This window comes from Neovison vison, chromosome 4 (genome assembly GCF_020171115.1).
Source record: "Neovison vison isolate M4711 chromosome 4, ASM_NN_V1, whole genome shotgun sequence".
Classification (NCBI taxonomy): Eukaryota; Metazoa; Chordata; class Mammalia; order Carnivora; family Mustelidae; genus Neogale; species Neogale vison.
In genome coordinates this window covers 217546532-217570646 of record NC_058094.1, presented here as the reverse complement: position 1 = coordinate 217570646, position 24115 = coordinate 217546532, and the positions used below count along the sequence as shown (strand labels likewise).

Genomic DNA, 24115 nt, shown 5'->3' with positions numbered 1-24115 from the left:
TTGCTAGGTGAAGAATGGGGAGAGATTTTGAAGCCAGGGGAATATCTAATAAAGTCCACAGGACAATGAGATCTTAAAGAATTTGGCCACCCACCCTTTCAACAACAAGAGGAGAGAAAATAAATAAATGGGAGCATTATCCAAGAGGAAGAAAGAGAATGTTTGGCAGATCCTACGGAATTCTGGTTAGTCATTAATTCAATTCTGTTCTTGTCAGGTGTCCAAAAAGAAAAAAGAAAGAAAGAAAGAAAAAGGCCAGCTAAGCAACAATTTCAGAAGATTAAGACAATAGCAAGTGCTAAAGTTGTCACTGTCCTACTCACCATTTGGCAGTGGGGTTGTTCTTCTATAGATGGAAGCTATTCAGCAAAGGTCAGATTGTCACCCCTATAGAAAACCACCCCCAACACACACGCGTTTACACACACACTGGTCTAATAAACATTGAACATTTTGCTGTTAGGAAAAAGTAGGGCGATTTGTATATGAAGGCAAGTTTTATAAGAGAAATAAGTGGAGTGAGAGAGACTAAAGGGTTGAAAGTGATTCTTACAAATTTTGCTTTCAGAATTCTACATTTTGTGAGTTCTACTCTGTTTGCTTTTAACATACCTATTAAAGCCAAAGTGATTCTAGAATTCTTTTAATGTAGGGTGAGGGTAAGACGTGGGACGAGTTATCCCTCCCTCTGGGAGAGAAACTGAAATGTATGTAGTGATTCCCTTTGGTGCTCTTCAAAGATCTGAAATAAACTTCTTGGTTTAGGAACATTTAATTTTTATGTTTAATTTGATTTTTAAAAATTGCATATTATATTAAGATGTTTTTAATATTTACTAATTTATTAATTTACTATTATAAAAATTAGTAAATGTATCAAATTTACTATTAAATTCTGAAACTTTAAACATTTCAGTATTTATAATTGTCAAAACCTGAAGACATCACTAACATTATAGTATAAGAGATTATATTGTTGTGGGAATGGCGGATGAAGAGCAGAAGCTGGAGAGAGGAACCAGGGACCTTTGAGAATTATTATTAGCTGAATTTTGCCCAAAGTGTCCTGAATTAATTTGATTGTTCCTATCCTCCCTTTTTTTTCTCTAAGCCTTGTGGAAATTGCCCTTATTTATGAATCTTAGTTATGAATAGCTGAGTTTATGTTCTGTGCTGGTTTAGATTTTCCAGGACACATCTAACATCGTTTTCTTACTTAATTTGGTGTAGCCGTCACTTTTTAGGAATGAGACGTGTGGCCATAGTCAAGGTACGATGAGACAAATCTGAGTTTCTGGAAGTGTCAAGTTGGCTTCTGTAGCTTTGAGTTTCTGTTCTGGTTGAAGTGAAGCCCCTACTACTGACATCTAATGAACCTCACTTTATAGAGAGGGTTGGTTTGGAACTCTCACTGGATAAAGGGTAGTCCTCACACATCTCACTTTCTCCTCATGAACTTTTCCATCTTAGCCTGCTGTTTTACTGCACTTAAACCTTATCAGTGTTAATACACTACCTCAGATATTTCAGATTCTGAGCATCCCACTATTTGAGCATAATCTCTGTCCCTTACAGATCAACTTGATCAAGGCCTCCACTAAGTCAGGGATAGGGATGCACTGAGATCCCGCAGACCATTTCACCGTTTTCTCACTACCTTCTTCTGTCTTTATGCCCCTTCCATCCAGCAGCTCAGATCACAGGGTCCATCATTATATTAACTTCTCTGTAAGTATCCTCAACTCTCTTTCTGGTCTTTGTCCATAAAACCCCAACTCTGGACAGACCCATCCTGCTCCCTTGGGCCTGTGTTGAACATGGCTGAAAAAAATGTCACATTTTTATGTGCAGAAGTGGTTTCAGTTGGAATTTATGGTCACAGACCTCAGGAGGACTCTGAGCCTGGCAATGTTACTGTGTTTCTGGGTCTTTCATTCTTCAGATCAATGATTTTATACTTTCTTTCCTAACTCCTCACTCCTCACACCTTTCTTTTCTCACACTTACCACATTCAGCTCATGTTCTCGCACCAGGGTAGCTGAGAAAACAGAAACCAGAGGCAGTAGTGTGATGTCCAGTTCATTAATTTTTTTCTTTGTTCCTGTGTGTTTGAGGTTGGATGCTAATTCAAGGCCACAGAGATTTACTCCTCCACTTAATTTAAGAGTTTTATAGTTTTGGTTCGTACTTAGTTCTTAGGTATATGATCTATTTGAGTTACTTTTTGTATATGTGTATGGTAGGAGTTCCAGTGCTGTCTTTTGCATGTGTTTGTCTCAGGGCTTTTTGTCGGAAAGACTTCTTTCCGCATTGAATGGTCTTGGCATTGTCGTGGAAAATCAGTTGATCCTAAATGTGAGGGTTTATTTCTGGGTTCTCAATTCCGTTGCATTCTGTATCTCTTCTTCTTCTTCTTTTTTTTTTTTTTAAATATTTTATTTATTTGACAGAGAGAAATCACAACTAGGCAGAGAGGCAGGCAGAGAGAGAGGAGGAAGCAGGCTCCCCGCTGAGCAGAGAGCCCTGATGCGGGGCTCGATCCCAGGACCCCGGGATCATGACCTGAGCCGAAGGCAGAGGCTTTAACCCACTGAGCCACCCAGGTGCCCCTGTATATCTCTTCTGATGCTAGTACCGCACAATCTTGATTACTGTAGTTTTGTACTTTAAGTTTAGAAATTTGGAAGCTTGGATCCCCTATCTAATGATTATTAACCTTTTCTTTGGGTTGTAGAAACCCTTTTGGGTGTAAGAAACTGTGGGCCCAGGACATGGTACATAAATGTGTAGAGAATTTTGCCTTGGGTTTATTTTATTGGATTGGAAATTGATAGCCTTTCAGTTAAAAAATAAATAAATAAATAAGCTTTTTAGGGCACTTGGGTGGCTCATTCGGTTAAGTGCCTGCTTTGGGCTTAGGTCATGATCTTGGAATCTCGGGATGGTGCCTGGTTCAGATTCCCTGTGGTGGGGAGTCTGCCTCTTCCTCTTCTTCTGCCTCTCTCTCTCATTTAGTCTGTCTCAGATAAATAAAATCTTTTAAAAATTTTGTTAAAAAATCTTTTTTTAAAAAAATTTTATTTATTTATTTGAGAGACAGAGATCACAAATAGGCAGAGAGGCAGGCAGAGAGAGAGGGGGAAGCAGGCTCCCTGCTGAGCAGAGACCCTGAATTGGGGCTTGATCCAAGGACTCTGGGATCATGACCTGAGCCGAAGGCAGAGGCATTAACCCACTGAGCCACCCAGGCGCGCCTAAAAAATCTTTTTAAGCAGTATATCCACCTTTTGCTTTCTGTGGAAATAAATGAAATAAATTTAAATTGGACAAATAAAGCAAGTTTCAGTTCTACTCAAAAGTGAATTGTGTTTATAGGATTCAGTTACACAGATTGAATGTTTGAATGGCAATGTCATGTTATTTTTGATGGCCGGTTTTGACTTTTTAGTCTTGATTACAGTGAGTTCTACTCAAGATTCTTAAAGACTGTATGGTAGCAGATGTTTGGGATGGAGTTCACACAAGAAAGTAGTTTTGTTTTGGGATATCCAGATACCTCTAAGATCTTTTTTTGGGGGGCGTATTTTGTTATAGTTGTTCGATTGCTACATTTTAATTAAAGTTTTGGTTGCTTAAAATGACACAAAAACAAGTCTAAACCTAAATCGTCAGTTTAATGAATAATTACAAAACATAACAACCACCCAGGACCCCAAGACACACCTTTCCAGAGTGCAGCTCCCTAGAGGAAACGGTGATCCTATTATTACGATTTCTCTCTTTCTTGCTCTCCTTTTTGTTTAATCTCTAAGCTCTCTAGTATAGCTTTGCCTGATTTTGATCTTCATGAGTAGAATACACTGTATGTATTCTCTCTCTCACTCTTTTTAACACACGGATCACTCACAGAATTTGTTCAGATATTGCATGGGGCTATAGTTCTTTCATTTTTTTATCTGTATACACTATAACTTTGAGAATATACTACAGTTCATTCGTTTTACCATTGACTATTACAAATAATGATTCTGTAACCATTTCTGTTTCAGTAGGTATCCTGGTGCACATGTGTGTGAGATTCTCTAAGATATATTTACCTAGAGAGAAATTGCTTGGTCAGAGAATACAGTTCTTTAGTTTTGTTGCAGCTGTGTTTTCCCGAATGGCTGTGCTAGATTCACTCCAGCCTGCAGTGTATGAAAAGTTTCCACTGCTCCACATCGTCTTCAACATTTGGTGCCATCAGACTTTCTAGTATTAGCCAGTCTGGTGGGTGTATTGTGGTATTACATTACAATTTTAATTTGTATTTCCCTCAGTTGTTAATGAGGTTGCACATTTCACCATGTGTATGTTAGCCAGTTGGATTTCCTTTTATGATGTGCCTCTTCAAATCTTTGGCCATTATTTCTATTGTTTTTTTTTCTTCTTATTTGTATGAATTTATTATATTCTAGATATAGTTCCTTTAGTGGTGATCTGTACTATAATGTCTTCTTTCATTCTGCTTTATCCTTTTATTCTTTATTTTAGTGAACAGTTTTATTTTGGTATGATTGAAATTACTGGGGGTTTTTCCCACCTTATGGACAGGGCATTTTATATTCTGAGTAAGATAGCCCTTCCCAGCACAAAAGTCATAAGGGTATTTTCGTATTATCTTTTTTTTTTTTCTTTTTTCTTTTTTTAAGTAGGCTCCACACACAGCTCATAGTCCACCTCTGGGTTCGAACTTGTAACTGTGATCCAGATGTGAGCCGAGACAGAGTCAGATGTTCAACTGACTGAGCCAACCAAACACTGCTAGTTTCTTACTCTCTTATCACAGCCTTTTTAGTTTTTCTTTCTTGTGTTGTTTAGGTTTCTGATCTACTTTGCAATAAATTTTAATGTTGGGAATTTGGTGCCTAATTTCATTTTTTTCTTCATACAGATGGATAAAAGTCTCAGACCCTTACATTGACAAATCTATCCTTGCTGCCTGCTCTGCCGTGGCTTCTGTGTAACACATAAGTGTCCGTATGGGCGTGAGACTGTTTTTGAGCTCATGCCTCTTTTCCACAGTACCTTAATTCCTGTAACTTATTTTCTTTTCTTTTTTTTTTTTTTTTAAAGATCTTATTTATTTATTTGACAGACAGAGATCACAAGTAGGCAAGAGAGGCAGGCAGAGAGAGAGAGGAGGAAGCAGTCTCCCCGCTGAGCAGAGAGCCCGAAGCGGGGCTCGATCCGAGGACCCTGAGATCATGACCTGAGTTAAAGGCAGAGGCTTTAACCCACTGAGCCACCCAGGTGCCCCACTTCCTATAACTTTCAGATAAATCCTGACACCTGGTAGAGTATATGTAGGATTGCCTTATGTATTATTGGCTCTTTATATTTCCATATCAGTTTTAGAATCAGCTATCAGGTTCCATAGATTTTGATTGGGGTTAAATTGAAACTGTGAATCACTTTGCAGAGAATTAGTATTTTTACATTATTGAACTTCAAATCCATGATTATGATGTATATCTTCATTTATATCTTCTTTTAAATCACTTAGTAATGTTTTAAATTTTCCTTAAAGAGGTCTTTCCTAGTTTTTGTTCACTTCCAGTGTACTTGACATTTTAAAAAGATTTTATTTATTTGTTTATTTATTGAGCACTAGTCCAGGGAAGAGCAGGGTAGGGGTGGAGAGGGAGAGTCTCAAGCAGACTCCGTGCTGAGCACAGATCCTGATGTGGGGCTTGTTCTCACGACCCTGAGACCATGACATGAGCCGAAATCAAGACTGACTGAGCTACCGAGGGACCCCTTGACAATTTTTATGCAGGTATACATGGTGTTTTATTTCGTTGTTTAGCTTTATATTGTTTATATAGGGAAATGTGATTTTTATGTGCTGATACTCTATGTAGCAATCTTTTTTTTTGATTATCATTTATCTATAGATCCTTTTGAGTTTTCTGCAGATGTAGGTGTAATAGTTGCAAATGACTGCTTTTTTTTTCTTTTCTAGTTCCTATACCTTTTAATTCTTTTTCTTATTTTACTACACCAGCTAATATTTAATAAAACTGGTAACATCAGACATTCTTCTTTTGTTCTTAATCTCAGAGAGACCAATTTCGTGTCATTTGCAGGATTTTTTGGAAGCACCCTTTGATGGATTATGGAGCTGCCCTAGTATTTATTTATTATTTATTTATTTTTTATTTTTTAATTAACATCTAATGTATTATTTGCCTCAGGAGCACAAGTCTGTGAATCAGCAGGCTTCCTAGTCTTATTTTTCTAAGAGGTTTTATTCGCCTTTTAATCATAAGTAAATGTTGAATTTTGTCAAGTGCCTGTCCTGTATCTTTTTAAGTGGTTACAAGACTTTTTCTTTTAATCTGTCAATGTAGCAAATTTCACTGATTAAAATTTTTAGAGTTAAAACCACCTTGGATTCCTGAGATAGACCAAACTTGGTATTTGCATTTTTGCTCATAAATGAGAGTTGTTTTTAATTTTCCTTTCTTATATAATTCTTTGTAAGTTTTAGTATCAGGCTGTGCTCCCCTAAAATGAGTTGGGGAGTAAGTCTTTTTTTTTCTATTCTCTGGTGCAAGTTTTATATAGTATTGGAATTACTTCTTGGGTATATTTGGAACTGGGATATTTGTGTGTGTTGGGAGGACAATTTTTAAAAATTACAAAGTAACAATCCCAGGAGTGTTCAGATACTCTCGTTCTTTGTGATTCAGGTTTGCCTATTTTATCTATATTTTCTAGTCACTTAGTGTAAGATTGTTCATAATACTCTTTTACCTTTAATGTCTTAGAATCTATAGTTCTGTACCTCTTTTCGTTCCCAGTATTGGTTATTCCTGTCTTATCTTTTCAGTTCGCCAGAGAGGTTTGCCAACTTTATGTTTTCAAACAATTTTTGGCTTTGATGCTCTGTTGCGTGATTCATTTTCTGTGTCATCAGTTCTGCTTTTTTATTCCTTCTGTGTTTTTAAGGTTTATTTTGCTATTCTTTTTCACTTCTTCAAGTAGCTGCTTATTAGCTTATTGATTTCAGCTTTTTCCCCCAATACGTGTGTTTAAAGCTGTGCATTTCTGTTTTTAAGTTCTGCATCCACAAGTTTTGTTATGCAGCGTTTTTATTAGTGTTCATTTCTAGATAATTTTCCGTGTTTCATTATGATTTATCTGTTGACCCATGGGTTATTTAGCAGTTTGTTTCTTAATTTTAAATACATGAAGATTCCATTTAACTTTTTTGTCATTAATTTCTGTCTCATTGAACTGTGGCTAGAGTGTTCCAGATTTCAGACTTTTTTAAATTTTCAGATTTTCAGACTTTTGACTGTGGCTCAGTGTGCTGTCGCTTGTTATGAATGGTTGATGTATGCTGGAAAGAATGTGTGTTCTATAGATGTCGGGTGTATGATCCCATAAATATCTATGAGATCATGTTTTTTATTTTTATTATTTATTTATTTAAGATTTTTATTTATTTATTTGACACACGTAGATCACAAGTAGGCAGAGAGGTAGGCAGAGAGAGAGGAGGAAGCAGGCTCCCCACTGAGCAGAGAGCCCAATGCGGGGTTCAATCCCAGGACCCTAGGATCATGACCTGAGCTGAAGGCAGAGGCTTTTTAACCCACTGAGCCACCCAGGCATCCCATATTTATTATTATTATTATTATTATTATTATTAAGGTTTATTTATGTGAGAGAGAGTGGGAGACAGAGCGCATGTGAGTTACGGGAGAGGCAAAGGGTGAACATCTTCAAGCAGGCTCTTCCTGAGTGTGGGGCTCTTGTGCTGAGGTCTGGAGCCCAACACAGGGGCCCAGTGCCATGACCCATGAGATCGTGACCTGAACTGAAACCAGCATTCGGACGCTCAACAAACAGCCACCCATGTGTTCCTAGGCCATGCTTTTTAATCCTGAAGTTCACATTTTATATATTTCATAGATTTTTGTTTTGCCTGCTTTATTCTGTCAGATACTGAGAGAGTTGTCAAAATGTCCCATTACGGTCCTTCCTGTTACATCTTCCTGGGAAATGAAATCTTTAAATTGTGTGTGTCTATCTCATATTTTTTACTTTGATTTTCTGTTGCTTAATCTTAACATACCTGTACTTTTTAAAAAAAAATACTATATAATTATGACTTTTTAATACTATTTAAAAAAAATTACCCATCCTATTATTTACAGTCTTTCTGGTTCCTTGTTTTATGTGTGTCTCCTATAACCAGTGAATTGTAGTGTTTAAGTCCAGCCGGGTGATCTTTGTCTTTTAACTGGAACAGGTTAATCAGTTTGCATATGGTATAATTGCGGTACTTATATATTTGAATTTATACTTCCATTTTATTTTAGTCTCTCCATTTTTTTCTTTTTTTCTCCCCTCCTTTTTTTGAATTGATTTTTAAAATAAATTCTTTGTCCCCACACTGTTAATAGTATGGAAATTACACTTTCCATTTCCCTTTCAGTTGTCTCCTGAGAGAGTCTAGGAGGCATTCTCACTACTGAAGTCCAGTGTTAATCTTCATCTCTCCGGTAGAAACCCGTAACTCCATTTGTTCTCTTCTAACTCACGTGCTGCTGTTGTCATGTGTTTTAGTTCTTTGTGTATTTTTAAATCTCACATGACATTGTTTTATGTAGGGAATATCCATGTAAATTTACCCATATATTTATTACTACTTTTTTAAGCTTTTTTTTTTTTTTCTTGCCTCAGACCTCTCTGTGATCATCTTCCTTTGGCCAGCAATATATCCTTTGCATTTCCTTGACTGTGGGTTAGCTGGAGGTGAACTCTCAGTTTTTGGTTGACTACGAATACTTCTCCCCTCTCCTTCTTGAAACATATTTTAACTGAATACTGAATGCTGTGTTAATAGAATGCTAGGATGGGGTATGGGGTATGGGGTGGGAAGGAAGGGAGAGAAAGGAGAGAGATCATGAGCATGGAGCCTAATGTGGGGCTCCCCTAGAGGCTTGATGTGGGACTCTTCTCAGGGCTTGATCTTGTGACCCCAAGATCACCACCCTGAGATCATGACCTGAGCCAAAACCAAGAGTTGGAAGCTTACCTGACCGTACCACCCAGGTGCCCCTGGGGTCTCTTCTAAGAACACTAATCCTGTTTTATCAAGGCCCTACCTTTATGACCTCATTCAGTCTTAATTAATCCCATAGGGCCCTATCTTCAAATACCCTGATGGGGTTACAGCTTCAACAGGTGAATTTGGGGGAATACAAACAATGAGTCCACACTAGGTGGCATTTACATAATGGTTGAGGGTCTTATGGCTTCTAATTACTTCTGATGTCTCTGCTGTTGATAAATGTGAATCACTTGCCATGTATTTGGGCATATTCTGCCCCATAATTATTTAGCAAGTATATAGGGAGGAGAATAAAATTTATCTTTGCATATGTTTCTGTAATCTACAGAATTTGTTGGTGAGGTTGTTGTACACTTCCCAGCTAAATTCTAACCATCTGCTGTAGTTAAGTAAAGATTTTCAGCTTATTTACATATTGACTCTATTTTTCTTTATCTAGCTGTGTTGGTGTAGAAGAACATCATGCTGTTGACATTGACCTTTATCACTGTCCCAACTGTGCCGTTCTACATGGCTCCTCCTTGAGTAAGTAATAGAAACTTAAATACAAACTGAAGTTTAGAATTTAATGTGTACATGACAATATTTTAATAATACTTTGACTAGTTATGTTACACCCACCAAGAACTATAGGGAATATTTTTCTGAAGATACTGAGAATACAATTTCTTTTTTTTAAATAAATTTTTTAAAAAATATTTTTATTTATTTATTTAACAGAGAGAGAGATCACAAGTAGGCAGAGAGGCAGGCAGAGAGAGAGGGGGAAGCAGGCTCCCAGCTGAGCAGAGAGCCCGATGTGGGGCTTGATCCCAGAACCCTGAGATCATGACCTGAGCTGAAGGCAGAGGCTTTAACACACTGAGCCACCCAGGCGCCCCATGAGAATACAATTTCTGTCTGAATTGCTGAATATCATTTGATAAATCAAGAAGATAAATCGAAAAAAATACTGTCATTCTTTTTTTCCCTTTAAAGATTTATTTATTTTAGAGAGAGAGAAAAATGAGTGTGTGTGAATGGGGGGCAGGACAGAAGGAGAGGGAGAGGGAGAGGGAAAGAATCTCAAGCACACTCCCCGCTGAGCATGGAGCCTGACATGGGGCTTGATCCCACGACCCCAAGATTACCCTGAGCCAAAATCAGTAGTTAGACGTTTAACTGCTTAACCGGCAAAGCCACCCAGGTGCCCCCAAAATACCGTCGTTCTTAATTGCAAGGGCAAAACCCCCAAACTTAAGGGCATGTATTCAGTGCTTTCAGTTTGAGAAGTGTGGAAAAGTAAAGTTTTCTGATTCTGGAAACTGATTTCAAATGTTTTTGTCTCTTTATAAATTGAAAAAAAAAAACTTTCAGTAGTAATTGGGACAGTGTACAGGATAAGACTTTAATGCACACACATGCATTATATTTTTGGGAGATTTGGGTATCAAAATGCTGAAATGTTATTCTGTTTTCTGATTTTGGTCTTCAGTTTGAGTGTGGCCTAGAGTCCTGCCCAACTTGAGACAACACCCCTGACCCAGTCCCATTCTGAGGAAGGCAGAGGCCTGAGCAAGTGTCTGCCTACACTTTCCTGCCTGAGTTAAATATCGTTTTATGTGTGATATTGGTACACCCCAGAGAGCACATGAACTTCCTGGCCTGTACTCTTGATTTCAGCTCAGAGGTAATCTTGGGGTCCTGGGACCAAGTCCCATGCCAGGCTCCTTGTGTGGGGGGTCTGCTTGAGATTCTCTCCCTCTCCCTCTCCTCCTGTCCCTGCCCCCACTCACACACACTTGCTTTTTCTCGCACTCTCTCTCTAAAATAAATAAATCTTTAAAGGGAAAAAAATGATGACAGTATTTTTTTTTCCATTTTATCTGTTAGAATTAATAATTTAATATCTTTGTAAGAGATTTAGAAATTCAGGCTGTAAGAATATATCAAAATATTACATTAAATTTCATAAAATATTAAAATATACATTATCCATTTTATTACACAGTATAAAATTTGAGGTTAGCAAATTGGTAGAATTTTTTGTGTAATTGGCCAGTTTATTGTCATAAACGTTTTTAAAGCTTCTTATTTTGTGCAGCAGTGAAGTATGTGGTATATAACTTGGAATGATTATTGACCAAGTATAATTCTTGGAGGAAATAAATAGTGCTGGGTTGTTACCTCAAGAAAGGAAACAGAACTAAAATTTATAACACTTTTAGTTTAGAATTTATATAATTTCCAAATGAAATAATTTGAATTTAATTTCAATGAAATATTAAGTGGGTTACAATGAGATGGAACAGTGTTGTGTTTAAAACACTATGATACGTGATGCATTCTGCTTTCTGTTTTTTCTATATGATTTAATTTTTTTAAAAAGCTTGTCATGCTCACTAAATTGATTTCATAATCCATAATGGATCATGACCTGCACTTTGCATAATGATGCTTCAGAGAGAAGCTGGACTGTTGCGTGGCCCTTCGTATACTTCTCATGCTTGAATCACAAAAGATCAGGAATTGGTTATCTTCTGGGCAAAAGTCCAGCACTAAATACCCACAGGGAAAATGTCCAAGATCCAGTAATTTGTTCTATCTTAATTTAAGACTCACCTTCCCTCCCTTTCACCCTACACTCTTAACTTGGGTCATTCCTTTTGGCCCCTTTCCCTCTGCTGTTAAGCCTCTCTCGTTTGCCACCTAGGGCTTCCTGCTCTCTCGGAGTTCCCCAGGAATCCTTATTGTAGATACTGTTCAGACAGTGTAATAGTCACTTGGTATGGTGAATTTAGATTTGACCCTTTTAATGGGAGTTAAGAATTTGATTTAAGATCAAATATCAAAAAAGCCCCAGATTTACATATCTCAGTGTTTCTCAGGCACATGGAGTCTAAACTCAAAATTTTCTCTCCCTGTGATGGCTACCAGAATATTCCTTCCTTTAAGAAATTCAGTCAGCGGGACGCCTGGGTGGCGCAGTTGGTTGGACGACTGCCTTCGGCTCAGGGCGTGATCCTGGAGTCCCGGGATCGAGTCCCACATCAGGCTCCCAGCTCCATGGGGAGTCTGCTTCGCTCTCTGACCTTCTCCTCGCTCATGCTCTCTCTCACACTCTCTCTCTCTCAAATAAATAAAAAAAATCTTTAAAGAAAAAAAAAAAAGTTTAAAAAAAAAAAAAAGGAAATTCAGTCAGCTTCTTGCAGTGGCTGATTTTATGTGTTAAGCATGTTGGTCTAACAGGACAGTTGTAACATCTCTGTCAACATTATGTAGATATGCTCATTTAAAAGGAAAGACAAGTAATTGGCAGCTTATTGGATGCCCTAGGAACTATGCTAAGAAGTACTTGACTTATGTTATTTCCTTCGATATTTGTGACATGTTGAGGGGAGAAAAATGATTGAACTAGCTCTTTTGTGTAGTTATTTGGTGGAATTGGAGTTTGAGCCGATAGCTGTCCAATCCCAGATCTATTCTAACTCTAATTTGTTCTGCAAAATGAAAATTAAAACACTATAATACTGTAGTTTACCTATCAAATGGGTAACTTTGTCTTTTTTTAATTTAAATTCAAATTTAATTTAAATTTTATTTTTTAATGATGTATGTATGTATTTGAGAGAGAGAGCAAGCATGTGCAAGTGAGGGAAGGGGCTGAGGGAGAGGGAGGCAAGCACACCTCCCTGCTGAGCGGGGAACCTGATGCAGAGCTTGATCCCAAGACCCCTGGATCATGACCTGAGCTGAAATAAAGAATCAGATGCTCAACCAACTAAGCCACCCAGACACCCCTCTTTTTTTTTTTTTTTTTTTTTTTTTAATGGCGATGCTCACTGTTGACCCAGGGCTTCAAAATAGGCTGCTTGTATATACTGGTAAGAATGTGAATTACTATCACTTTTTTGGAGGCAGTTTTGCAATATATAGCAAATATCTTAAAAATATTGAGTCTTCTGGCATTTCTAGGAATTTCTCCTGAGGAATTAATGAGGGAAACAGATTTATGTATATGAATATTAATCTCAATTTTGTTTGAAGGAAGACTCAGAATGAGCTAAGTGCTTAAGAGTCAAAAAAGGATTATAAAGTGATGCATCTATATCTGTGTCTTAAAATTCTAGGCTGCTTTTAAATTGCTTTTGAATATTTAATAAGGAGAAAAATGCTCATGATAGAATAAGAAAGGTAAGCAGAATGAACATCATGATCCCAGTTGAAAATAAAATGGGGTAATGTATCTATATATATGTAGAACAGAAGCCTGGAACGAAACACCCTTGAATTTTGTAAGTGATTTTAAATGAGAAAAAATAACACACGAAGGATGCCTTAATGGCATTTTCTAGGAAGGTTGCTTTATTATACTATTTTTCTCATGAGACTTTTAAAAATGGGATTTACTGTTTTCTATATTGAGGGTTTGACTGCCATGAATTACTTGAGAATCTTGTTTTAAACCCTCAGAAATGAATAAGTCCAATTTCCTCCCTTATTGGTTATTTAGTGTGACTTCTCCTTATCCAGATGAGGATCCAGTATTAATTTATTATGATCTTTTAGGGTGAAGGTTTGGAATAACTTAGACTCATAGAGTTCCCCTGGCTCCATGTTTTATTAGGAAAACATTGAAACATATGGGAGAGGTTGAAAGAATTTTGTCGGGAGTACTTCCAAACTCACCATGTAGGCTCCACTATTAATATTTTATACTACTTGCTTCACTACAAAGTCTCGTATCTATCCATTTTATTTATTTATTTTTTGATACATTCTAAGCTAGTTGTAGACTTTAGTACATTTCCTAGAGTCATGAAGATTTTAGTCTTAAGAGTGATTTTCTTTTTTCTTTTTAAGGATTTTATTTATTTGTCAGAGAGGGAAAGAGGGAGAGAGGAGAGAGCACAAGCAGGGGGAGTGGCAGAGGGAGAGGCGGGCTTCCTGCCGAGCAAGGAGACCGACCAGAACTCGATCCCAGGACCCTGGGATCATGACCTGAGCTGAAGACAGTGACTTAACCAATTGAGCCACCCAGGTGCCCTGTAAGAGTGATTTTCAAACTTAAAAAAGGATATAAAATTTAGACATCTTACATTGCTAGCACACAAAAGGGCTGTAGGTGGTGTTGCCCTGGTCGAAAGCAGAATGAGGTCCACAGTTTGTGTCTTGGTCTCTTCCCCATCTTCCCCTTTACTAAGGGATTCATCAACATGGTTTGAAATACAGCACTCCAAGAAAAAAAAAAAGAAGAAGAAGAGAAACACAGCACTCCTCCCTTCATTCCATTTGAGGAAAGTGGACCCAGTCTTGTCACATGACTTGCCCACAGTTGCAGAATAAGTTATGGCTGAACTGGGAGTCCAGTCCAAGTCTCCTGATTTTGATTGCCGGGACTCTTCAAGACCGTAGTTGCCCAGAGCTGTGGAATTACAGGGTCTGAGCATTAGGACTCATCGTAAAGTTACTTGTTCTGTCATTTCTCTTCTTTAACTATGCTGCAGCCACCTGCTCTTCTTGTGTGGCAGTGTAAGCGTGCTTATTTTGGGACCAGATCTTGACTTAAAAGAGAAGGGAACAGTTGCTGTTAAAAGAGATTTCTGATGTGGGATCCATGACTTGGATGATCAATAAAAATCATACTGTCACTTCATGGTCTTGTGAAAGTCATGATTTAAAGTAATTGTGTTATTTTATTGTATGTGTCAGTGTGTATATTAAAATGGGCTCCATCTGCTAATTTGCATTTGTCGATTTAAATTTTTTTTGAAATAAAGAGTAGACTTTTAAAAACAAATTTTGTGCTCTCTTCAAAATTTTATTTAAATTTTAGTTCGTTAACATAGATTTAGCATAGACTTTTTAAAATCCACAGTCAGATACCTATAATTGTGGCATTACACAAAGTAAAATTTATACTCTTCAGCTTGGAAATGCATTCAAAAGGGAGTGTTTTTTATTATACTTAAAATTGCTATTTCTTATCATATAGAATATACCTTTCAGAAAGTACATGGTATCACTGGTTATCACAACTGTTCTCTTTTTTAAAACTTCTAAAAACCCAGTGAAAAAGCGGAGGAATTGGCACAGGCACGACTACACAGAAATTGATGATGGCACCAAACCAGTGCAAGCTGGGACTAGGACTTTCGTGGAGGAGTTACGTTCTCGAGTCTTCCCAAGGTATGCAAACTTGTTCTTGCCAAAGAAAACTTGAGACTGTTATCTCACGCAGTGGCATTATCTAAAGCAATGTTTTCAGACTTCAGGTTGCAACCCATTCTCAGCGTTTTACCTTTTTCTTTTTTTTATTAATGAAATAGAAAATATTGGCGCATTTATATAAGTAATGAGTAAATAAGCAAGGTTTCATGGAACTCTATCGTGTTACCTATGTGTACTGGGGCACCTTGTACAAATACATGAACTGCTGATCTCTGTCCAGAAAATTCGAAATACACTGACTTAAGGCAGTTGTTCCCGGTACCGGATTCCTCATGATGGGAAGTTGCTGCTTTTCCTCCCCTGTTCTGATTGTCAAACTCTGTGTTTTTCTTGTGTTGTTTTCTTATCTCTCTACCCTGGGTCTGGCAGGGGTACCCGCAACCATTGCTCAGCCTCTCTGGTGGCAGCAGGACTGGGCTTTTTGATTTTTAAAAGATAATGGAAAGTGTTTGACTTATCTGTGGCTCAGGGAGCGTCAAAAGTATTGCACAGCATTTAATCATGCTAATTTAAATCATTTCCCGCTTGCTGCCTGACATCTATTTAAAGTGATAATGCTTAATAGCCTTTTACATGAGATCATATCCAGGCTTGTTAAGGAGGGAAAGCACAATTTAAATTTAAATCTCAACATCACGTGCAGCCTATTACAGAATTATTTCAGGTCCTGTAACTGTAAAACCCGTGCTATTTCTTCACAGTCTTTAACATTCTTGTCTATCCCTCTCCCTCTTTTAATCCTTAAACAGAAATGTGTAATTGATACGCACCCAGTGTTGGCTCCCTCAGGTCTGCTGAGCTCTCCACAGTGGTTTCCACATGCCTTTTGTGATAGTGAAGGTGTTTGTCTCAAATACTCTCTCTTACCAGTTTCAAAGTGGTTGGACGAATGTTTGTTTTCCTTGATTGGTTTGGAGCTAGGGCCAGAGTTTTCAGCCTGGGTCTAGGAACAGGCTTCGGAGAGGCTTGTGAGTTTCTTGAAGTTGTGTAAATAGTTTAGTGTCAATATATGAATGTGCATTTTTCAGGAAGCGGAGCCAAAGCTTTTACTCTTTTCAAATAGGCTTGTGACCCAAAAGAACAGTGTTAAAAATCCTGACCTAGTGATGCCTGTGGCTTCTGTGCCAAAGTGGTAACAAGTAAGAGCCAGTTACAGAGATGGTCACAAATGTCTAAATGATTATTACCATTAATTAAAGGTTTTTGGTTTTATTTTAACTCCATCAACCTTCACATCATTCAAAACCATATGTAGAGATGGTAATTAATTAAATTACACATACTTGATGTGATTAACACAGAAGTATATAAAATAAAGTGCATGGGTTATCTTACCTCCCTCTCCCCCATTTTAAAACTTAGTGTGGGCCTTTTGAGACATTTTCCTACATAAATAATTACATGTAAAATATTTATGTCTATGTATGTGTGTATATATACATGCATCTAGTTTTTAAAAAATAAAATGGGGTTCTATTATGCATATGAAATACCTATTTCATCGGTATTTTTCCCCCATTTACAAAGCTTTACCTCCCTCCTTGACTGCGGTGTAGTACGCAGTCAGGTATACTCACCGTAATCCACTTATTCATCCCTCCCTGATGTATGTTTAGGTTGTCTCCAGTTTTTTTCCCTTGAAAATAACGGTGTGCATGTATTTTTAAGCACTTGTACTTACAGATTTTTGATCGACAGGGGAAGTAAAACACCAAACACTGAAGATCAGAAAGTACAAGTGACTGGAAATTATCCCTCAGATTGGAGTTGAAGGAATTGTTTGATTCTCAGAGGTTGGGGAAAGAGGAAATGTTAGATGCTTGTCGGGGAACTAAAAGGCAGCACAGAACACAGTGAGTCAGATGAAGGAGATCTAAGTCTTTCAAATATAAGACTATCCAGAACAAGTCTTTCTCATTTTAGGGAGCTTCCGACTGCCCTTTTCTTACTGAGAGGGTGGACAGATTAGAACCTAGTAATTCAGAGAACCCGTACTTCTTGTCTTTTCCTTGATTCCCAGGCTGCAGGTGACGTGAATACAGTTAAGGTAAATGGAAACGACTGTTTTAGCCTGTAAAGCAGCTGTTGTACTTATTTGAATGTATTAACAGCTGCATTCTGGGGGCAATTGGAAGATTAAGTCTAGGACATCCTCATTTAAAGAGATCTTTGATTTATAGTTAGAGAACATTGGAAAGGGACAAACCACTCTTAAATGTGATGGTCATGATGTGTTACTCATGAGAGCAGGCAGCTGGGGTTCAGCATGCTTTTTAGTGGCTTGGGTGACCACTTACTGTAACTTATGACATACTGGTGTAACAGATAGATCAGGAGTTCCTTTTCGACCTTTATCTTGGTGGACGGGAACCGTGGGAGCTAGTCATTCCCCATGGTGTGGGACAACAGTGAATTGTTCTATGTCCATGAGGCTTTGAAATGTCTAACAAATACTTGTGTAGAATTTTACAGCTGGATAGAATCTTATCTGTTTTACTTGACACCAGCTTTTTTCCTAAGGTGCCCCCTTACTTTTCGCTCTGCTGATTTCCTACACAGCTTGTTTTTAGTGGCTTCTGATCTAGTTACTTCTCTTAAATTCAGTTACTCATTACAACAAGTTGTAATCATCCTATTATTATATTATCTCTCCCTGTGTAGTTTACTGAAACATTTACGTATCGAATATGTATTTTGCTATAAACTAATTTTAGGTATTCATATTTTTCCAATGATACATATTGAGGTAATTATCTATGACTTTTACTTTAGAATAGTAAAAAGGACTTGATAAAACATTTGTTCTAAAAAGGAGAATTGGGTTCGATCGGTTGAGAACTGCTGATATAGACAGTGATGCAGTATATGAGTTAACTCATTCCCAGACTATTTTTTTAAAATGAATTTACCAACAAAGATGACTTTACCCTTGTGTTTTCCTTAGTGCCGATGAAATCATTGTAAAGATGCATGGCAGCCAGCTGACACAAAGATACCTGGAGAAACACGGATTTGAAGTTCCTATTATGGTCCCCAAATTAGATGACCTAGGACTCAGGCTCCCTCCACCTACTTTTTCTGTCATGGATGTGGAACGCTATGTAGGTACGCACTTGGTTCCTTGAAGTACTTGGGGGAAATGTGGTAAAAGTAGTAGTAGTAGTGTTCTGAGTACATTAGAAGTTGAGTGAAGAGATGGTAATTTAGTAGGAAAAGTGAAATTCAGTATCACCTAGGTCGAAAACTTTTCTTCTGAGCAAACCTCCAGTTGTCAGAGAAAGAGAATGAGACAGTTGCTCTATTCTTATGTACTCAGCCTCATTCTGCCGCTCTTTCTGTTGCCATCAGATTGTCTGGTACCTGCTTAGGAGAAACAGTTGTGAGGTGTAACTACAGCTAACAGGAGGAAGGCACTGGGAAATTGGACTGGTTCTAGAACTCTGTAGCATGCAAGAGCAGAATCCCTGGATCCTGTGTCATTGACCTCCAGGGCCTAGAGAAGGGCTGGGGAAAGAGGAGACCACATTCAAGCCCGTTTCTATATTCGTGACATGATGGTATTGCCACTGCCTCGTGTCTGGACTCGGTGTGTGATTTTGAGGCCCAGAGAGGCCTAAGAAACAAGGAGGAAACCGTTTCTCCATTGCATTCTTCTCAACATTGTCAGTCATTTTGTTTATTCTCATCTTAGTATCTGTAGATAAATCTGACTGTATGTAGATCTCATTCCTTATCAGTTGTGGATAGAGATGTTTTTGAGGATTAGATCTCAAATCGACCTTGACTCTGAACAGTACATTTACTGTGATGCATTATCTCCCGAGTAGAAAATGCTGGAGAACTTGTCCCTTTATTGAGCCACTGAGTGACAGTTTTCATTGATAAATGCTTCACTGAGGAAACGCAGTTTAATGTCATGACTTCGCATTCACTAATTCTGAATTATTTGACAGACTAGGAGATGAGGCTGTGGTTTAACCTGGCCTGTTTGCATAAATAGCACTGTAAAATAAGTGGCTAGTGTAATGTAAGTATAGGAAAAATATTCAAACGCCTAGATAGTTTACTTTTTAGCATTGTAAAATGCTTTGGTTAACAGAACTGTTTTGCCTCTTAGGTACAAAATAAAGTTTACTAGGCAGCGCGTTAATATAAAGTTACACTAAAGTGAGAAAATGGCATTTATTTGATTTCTCTTTCAGATTGATTAAGTATTGTCATATTTTGAATTCACCATCTGTCCTGTAGGACATTACAAAGCTGGATTTGCTTTCTAGGGTGACTGTACAGTGATGGGCGAGAGACACCTCATGGTTTTATAGGAAAAATCTGAATTAATCCCAATTGAGAACTCATTTCACATGCATTAATATGAACTGATTTTTGCTTCCTACCCACCGATTTTTTTCTTGAAGCAGAATGTTGGAAGAGAAGACACTACCTGGCAAGCAGAAATTGTCATAGTTACATTGTTCACTAATTCCACAGCGACTGGCTGGTTTTTCTAAATGATGGAATCTTAGGTGTTAGAGGAGTGGAAGGACGAAGACAGTCTTCGTCTTATGCATGGGGACATTGAAAATGCAGAGCACGGGGCCCAGTTCCCACATATCAGTATAATGCATTTTTGTCCATGTGAGCTGCACACTTCAGTAGTATGTAGAAAACTTTGTAAGCATTTAAGTTTTCACCCTCATTGTTAAATGAGTAACTCTGTCTTTATTGCTTTATTCTTTCCCTCAAAAGCAGCCCCCTTTTTCAGAAGTACCAGTTGTACTTAAAAAGTAAGGATACTGGCAGAATCTTTGTCTAGGCTATGTAGTTTTATGGTTGGCTTTAAGTAAATATAGTCTTTAAAATATTTTTGTTTAGGGCATCTATTGCTGTAACTCTTAAGCCCAATAACAAGACTATAATTTTTCTCTGCAGGTGGTGACAAAGTGATAGACGTCATCGATGTGGCGAGGCAGGCAGACAGCAAAATGACCCTTCACAATTATGTTAAATACTTCATGAATCCTAACAGACCAAAAGTGTTAAATGTGATCAGCCTTGAATTTTCAGATACAAAGTGAGTAGTTCTGGACATTTTGGTTTAGTCTTCTCAGTGTTAGCTAAATGTAGTTAATGATACATTTATTTCAGTACGAAATCTAATTATGACTTCTGAAGCGGTCCAGTCATAGCAATGTACATTTTGCTTTGACACATACAGAGAATATTTAGAAATAATGAATTTTAATCTTCTACATGTTGTTAACCTAGAGTTCCATTTAATTTCTTGGTTTGGGTTGAGATGGGAAATGAAACTTTAAGAACTTTCAATTTGCATGATGTGGGGATATGTGTATATTGTGTGTTTGTTTTTTTAAAGGATGTCTGAATTGGTGGAGGTCCCTGATATAGCCAGAAAACTTTCCTGGGTGGAAAATTACTGGCCAGATGATTCAGTTTTTCCCAAGCCGTTTGTTCAGAAGTACTGCTTAATGGGAGTTCAAGACAGCTACACGGATTTCCACATTGACTTTGGTGGAACTTCAGTCTGGTACCATGTCCTCTGGGTAAGACTGGGGCATTTCTTTCTCCTCTTACTGACAGAAACATTTAGTCCTGTTTTTCCAGGAATGCATTCATTTGCTGTAAGTGACATTTATTACGAGGGAAGTTTTTGTCCTTTTTAAGTAGGCTCCAGCGTTTTACCTTTAAGCATTATGGTTTTTCTTTTTCTAAAATCTCAAGTAATGGAGGGGCCACCATGATTTTATTTTATATTTACATTCCTTTTTTTTGTCCCTGTCTCAAAAATTGGTCACTTGCAGCCTTTTGTCCCTGTTTTCTTTTCACCCTAGTCAACTATCAGTTAATCCCTGAATCAAATATCTGATTACAGCATAATTACAGTAATACTTGCTTCTGATTTTAAGGGTAGGCCAGGACAGCTAGTTGAATGAGTCAGAAATGCCCATGAAAAAAAACACCTAATTCTTCTTGGCAGCTTATATTCACCTTGCTTTATCTAGAATTGGACTATACGGTAGCCACTGGCCACATGTAGCTAAATTTAAACAATTTTAATTAAATATAATTTAAAATTCAGTTCCTTCTTTACACTAGTGACATTTCAAGTGCTGAGTAATCACATGTGGCTTATGATTAATGTATAGTGCAGATAGAAGACATTTCCATCATCACACAAAGCTGTGTTGGACAGGGCTGATCTAGAACCAGATCTGTGTACAGTGCCCATGCTTCAGCAGCGCTCTAGACTGTACTCGACTCTGTGTCCTTGAGCTCCTGAACCTCTTCTCTTCTCCGTGAGAAGGCAGGGGCTAGTTGATCAAAGGAAGTTTATTTACCAGTCTTTGAAAAAAATAGTCCTAGATCTTAGGGGCAAGGGCAAAGTTGCAGAGATGACTCTGTGACCTGGGCCCATTAACATGCGTTTACTTCCATACCTTGAAAATGAGATCAGTGAGGTATTTATGATTGTTTACTCTCCTCTCTTGTAACTGTTTCTCCAACCCAGCTTTATTGACCCCTGGTCGTGTTTTGGAGGGGGAGCTTTAGCTTTTGTGAAGATGCTTATTAAGGGCAGTGATTATTGATCAGATTTGTGAAAGATGCCCTCTTGAGCCTAAAAAAATTCAATAATTATCTAATTTGATTCAGATCATTATATTGGGAAATCGCATCCATGTGGGCCATCCTAAGAGTGGCTTTTTTTTTTTTCAAAAATAGTGTGATTACTTCCTTCTAGGGTGAGAAGATTTTCTATTTGATAAAGCCAACAGATGAAAACTTGGCACTCTATGAGTCTTGGAGTTCATCTGTGACCCAGAGTGAGGTGTTCTTTGGAGATAAGGTGGATAAATGCTACAAATGTGTGGTAAAGCAGGGACATACTTTATTTGTTCCTACAGGTAAGGCTTTCATCCCATCCCCTCCCCCCATAGTTGATGCTCAGTTGAACAGAGTCGGCATTTTATTGGAAGCTCTGGCTTTAACACGGTTAGAAAATAGCTTTGTGTGGCCTGAGAGATAATTCTGACCTTGGACTTTTCACTGCTTTGTCCCTTAGAGGGCTTTTCTTGCAATTAGAACCTGTTTTGGAATTGTGTTTTCTGTCATTTGCCTTCATTTTAATTTTTATTCAGATAAAATGCAGATACCGGGATACCTGGGTGGCTCAGTCGGTTAAGCCGCTGCCTTCGCCTCAGGTCATGATCCCTCAGTCCTGGGATCTAGTCCCGCATCAGGCTCCTTGCTCAGCGGGGACCCTGCTTCTCTCTCTGCCTCTGCCTGTCACTTTACCTGCTTGTGCTCTCTCTCTCTCTCTCTCTGATACATACAAATAAATACATAAATATAAATAAATAAATAATCTTTTTAAAAATTCATATACCGTAATATTTATCCTTTCACAGTGTACATGGCAGTGGGTTTTGGTAGATTACCAAAGTTGTGCACCCATACCACTTCCAGAACATTTTGTCACCTCAAAAACAAACCCATACCAGTTAATAGGCGTTCTTCTCCCCTGAGTCCCTGGCAACCACTTCATGTACTTTCTGTCTCTGTGGATTTGCCTATTCTGGATATTTCGTGTATAACATATGGAATACGTGGCCTTTTGTATCTAGCTTCTTTTAGCTGGCTTAATGTGCACTGGGCTCCTCCATGTTGTATCACGTGTCAGTGCTTCGTTATTTTTTATGGCCAAATGATACTCCACTATTATGGATAGACCTCATTTTGTTTATCCATTCATCAGTTGATAGACATTGGCTATTATGAATAGTGATGCATTGAAAATTTTTGTAGAAGTTTTTGTGGTTTTATATATATACACCTAGTAATGAAATGGTGGGGCCGTAGCATTTATGATGTTTAGCTTTTTGAGGACCTGCTAAACTCTTCCATATGGTTTCACCACTTTACATTCCCACCAGCAATGTACACATGTTCCAGTTTCTCCACATCTTTACCAACACTGTAATTATCTTTTTCACTTTGACCGTTCTAGTAGATGTGAAGTGAAGGTATCCTGCTGTGGTTTTGATTTGCATTTCCTTAATGAATAATGATGCTGAACTTTTTTTCTTGTGCTTCTTGGCTATTTGTGTATCTGTCTTTGGAGAAATGTCTATTCAAATTCTTCGTCCGTTTTTAAGTTGGGTTATTTGTCTTTTTATTGTTGAGTTGTAAGTGTTCTTGATATATTCCGTATACCAGATACATGATCTAGATATATTCAGATATATGACCTACAAGTAACTCTCCTGTTCTGGGGCTTATCTTTGCACTTTGTTTATATGTTCTTTGTAATGTCCTTTGCACAAAATTTTAAAATTTTGTTGACATGCTTTCAGTTTTAACTGTTCGGCTCTACATTGCTATCAGAGGCCGATCCTGCTCTAAGAATCTGGGCTGCTGCCCTGGGACACTGGAGGCAGTTGGTATATTTTGAGGGACCCTGGGAAGGAACTGAACACCAGCCTTAGCTATCGCCTCAAGTATAGGTTATCAGGCATGTCACTTTGAGATTGACTGAATGCAGGGTGTGGACTCATCCAGCCACTGGTTTTGAGAATTAATGTTTTTCTGATTTGGGTGACCTTAATGGCTGCAGAGTTCACGGGGATTTGTTGCCACAGGTCTTGCTCTCTTGTCTGCCTCTGGTGTATGTAATAATAAATATGTACTGAATAAATGAATGAATGAATGTCTAGAACCACCAGAATTTATAAATCTAGATAAGTATCAATATTTTTATTGTG

The 24115-nt window shown here is 37.9% G+C and overlaps 1 protein-coding gene across 1 annotated transcript in view; it reads left to right on the top strand.

Moving 5' to 3' along the window:
- Positions 1-24115, top strand: part of KDM7A (lysine demethylase 7A) — an 85564-nt gene that overhangs the window by 28948 nt on the left and 32501 nt on the right. Inside the window, exons 2-7 of the mRNA XM_044246704.1 lie at positions 9568-9653; positions 15179-15296; positions 18283-18443; positions 20268-20409; positions 20713-20899; positions 22096-22258. Of these exons, the coding sequence (XP_044102639.1) occupies positions 9568-9653; positions 15179-15296; positions 18283-18443; positions 20268-20409; positions 20713-20899; positions 22096-22258 (857 nt within the window). The remainder of the gene's footprint in view (positions 1-9567; positions 9654-15178; positions 15297-18282; positions 18444-20267; positions 20410-20712; positions 20900-22095; positions 22259-24115) is intronic.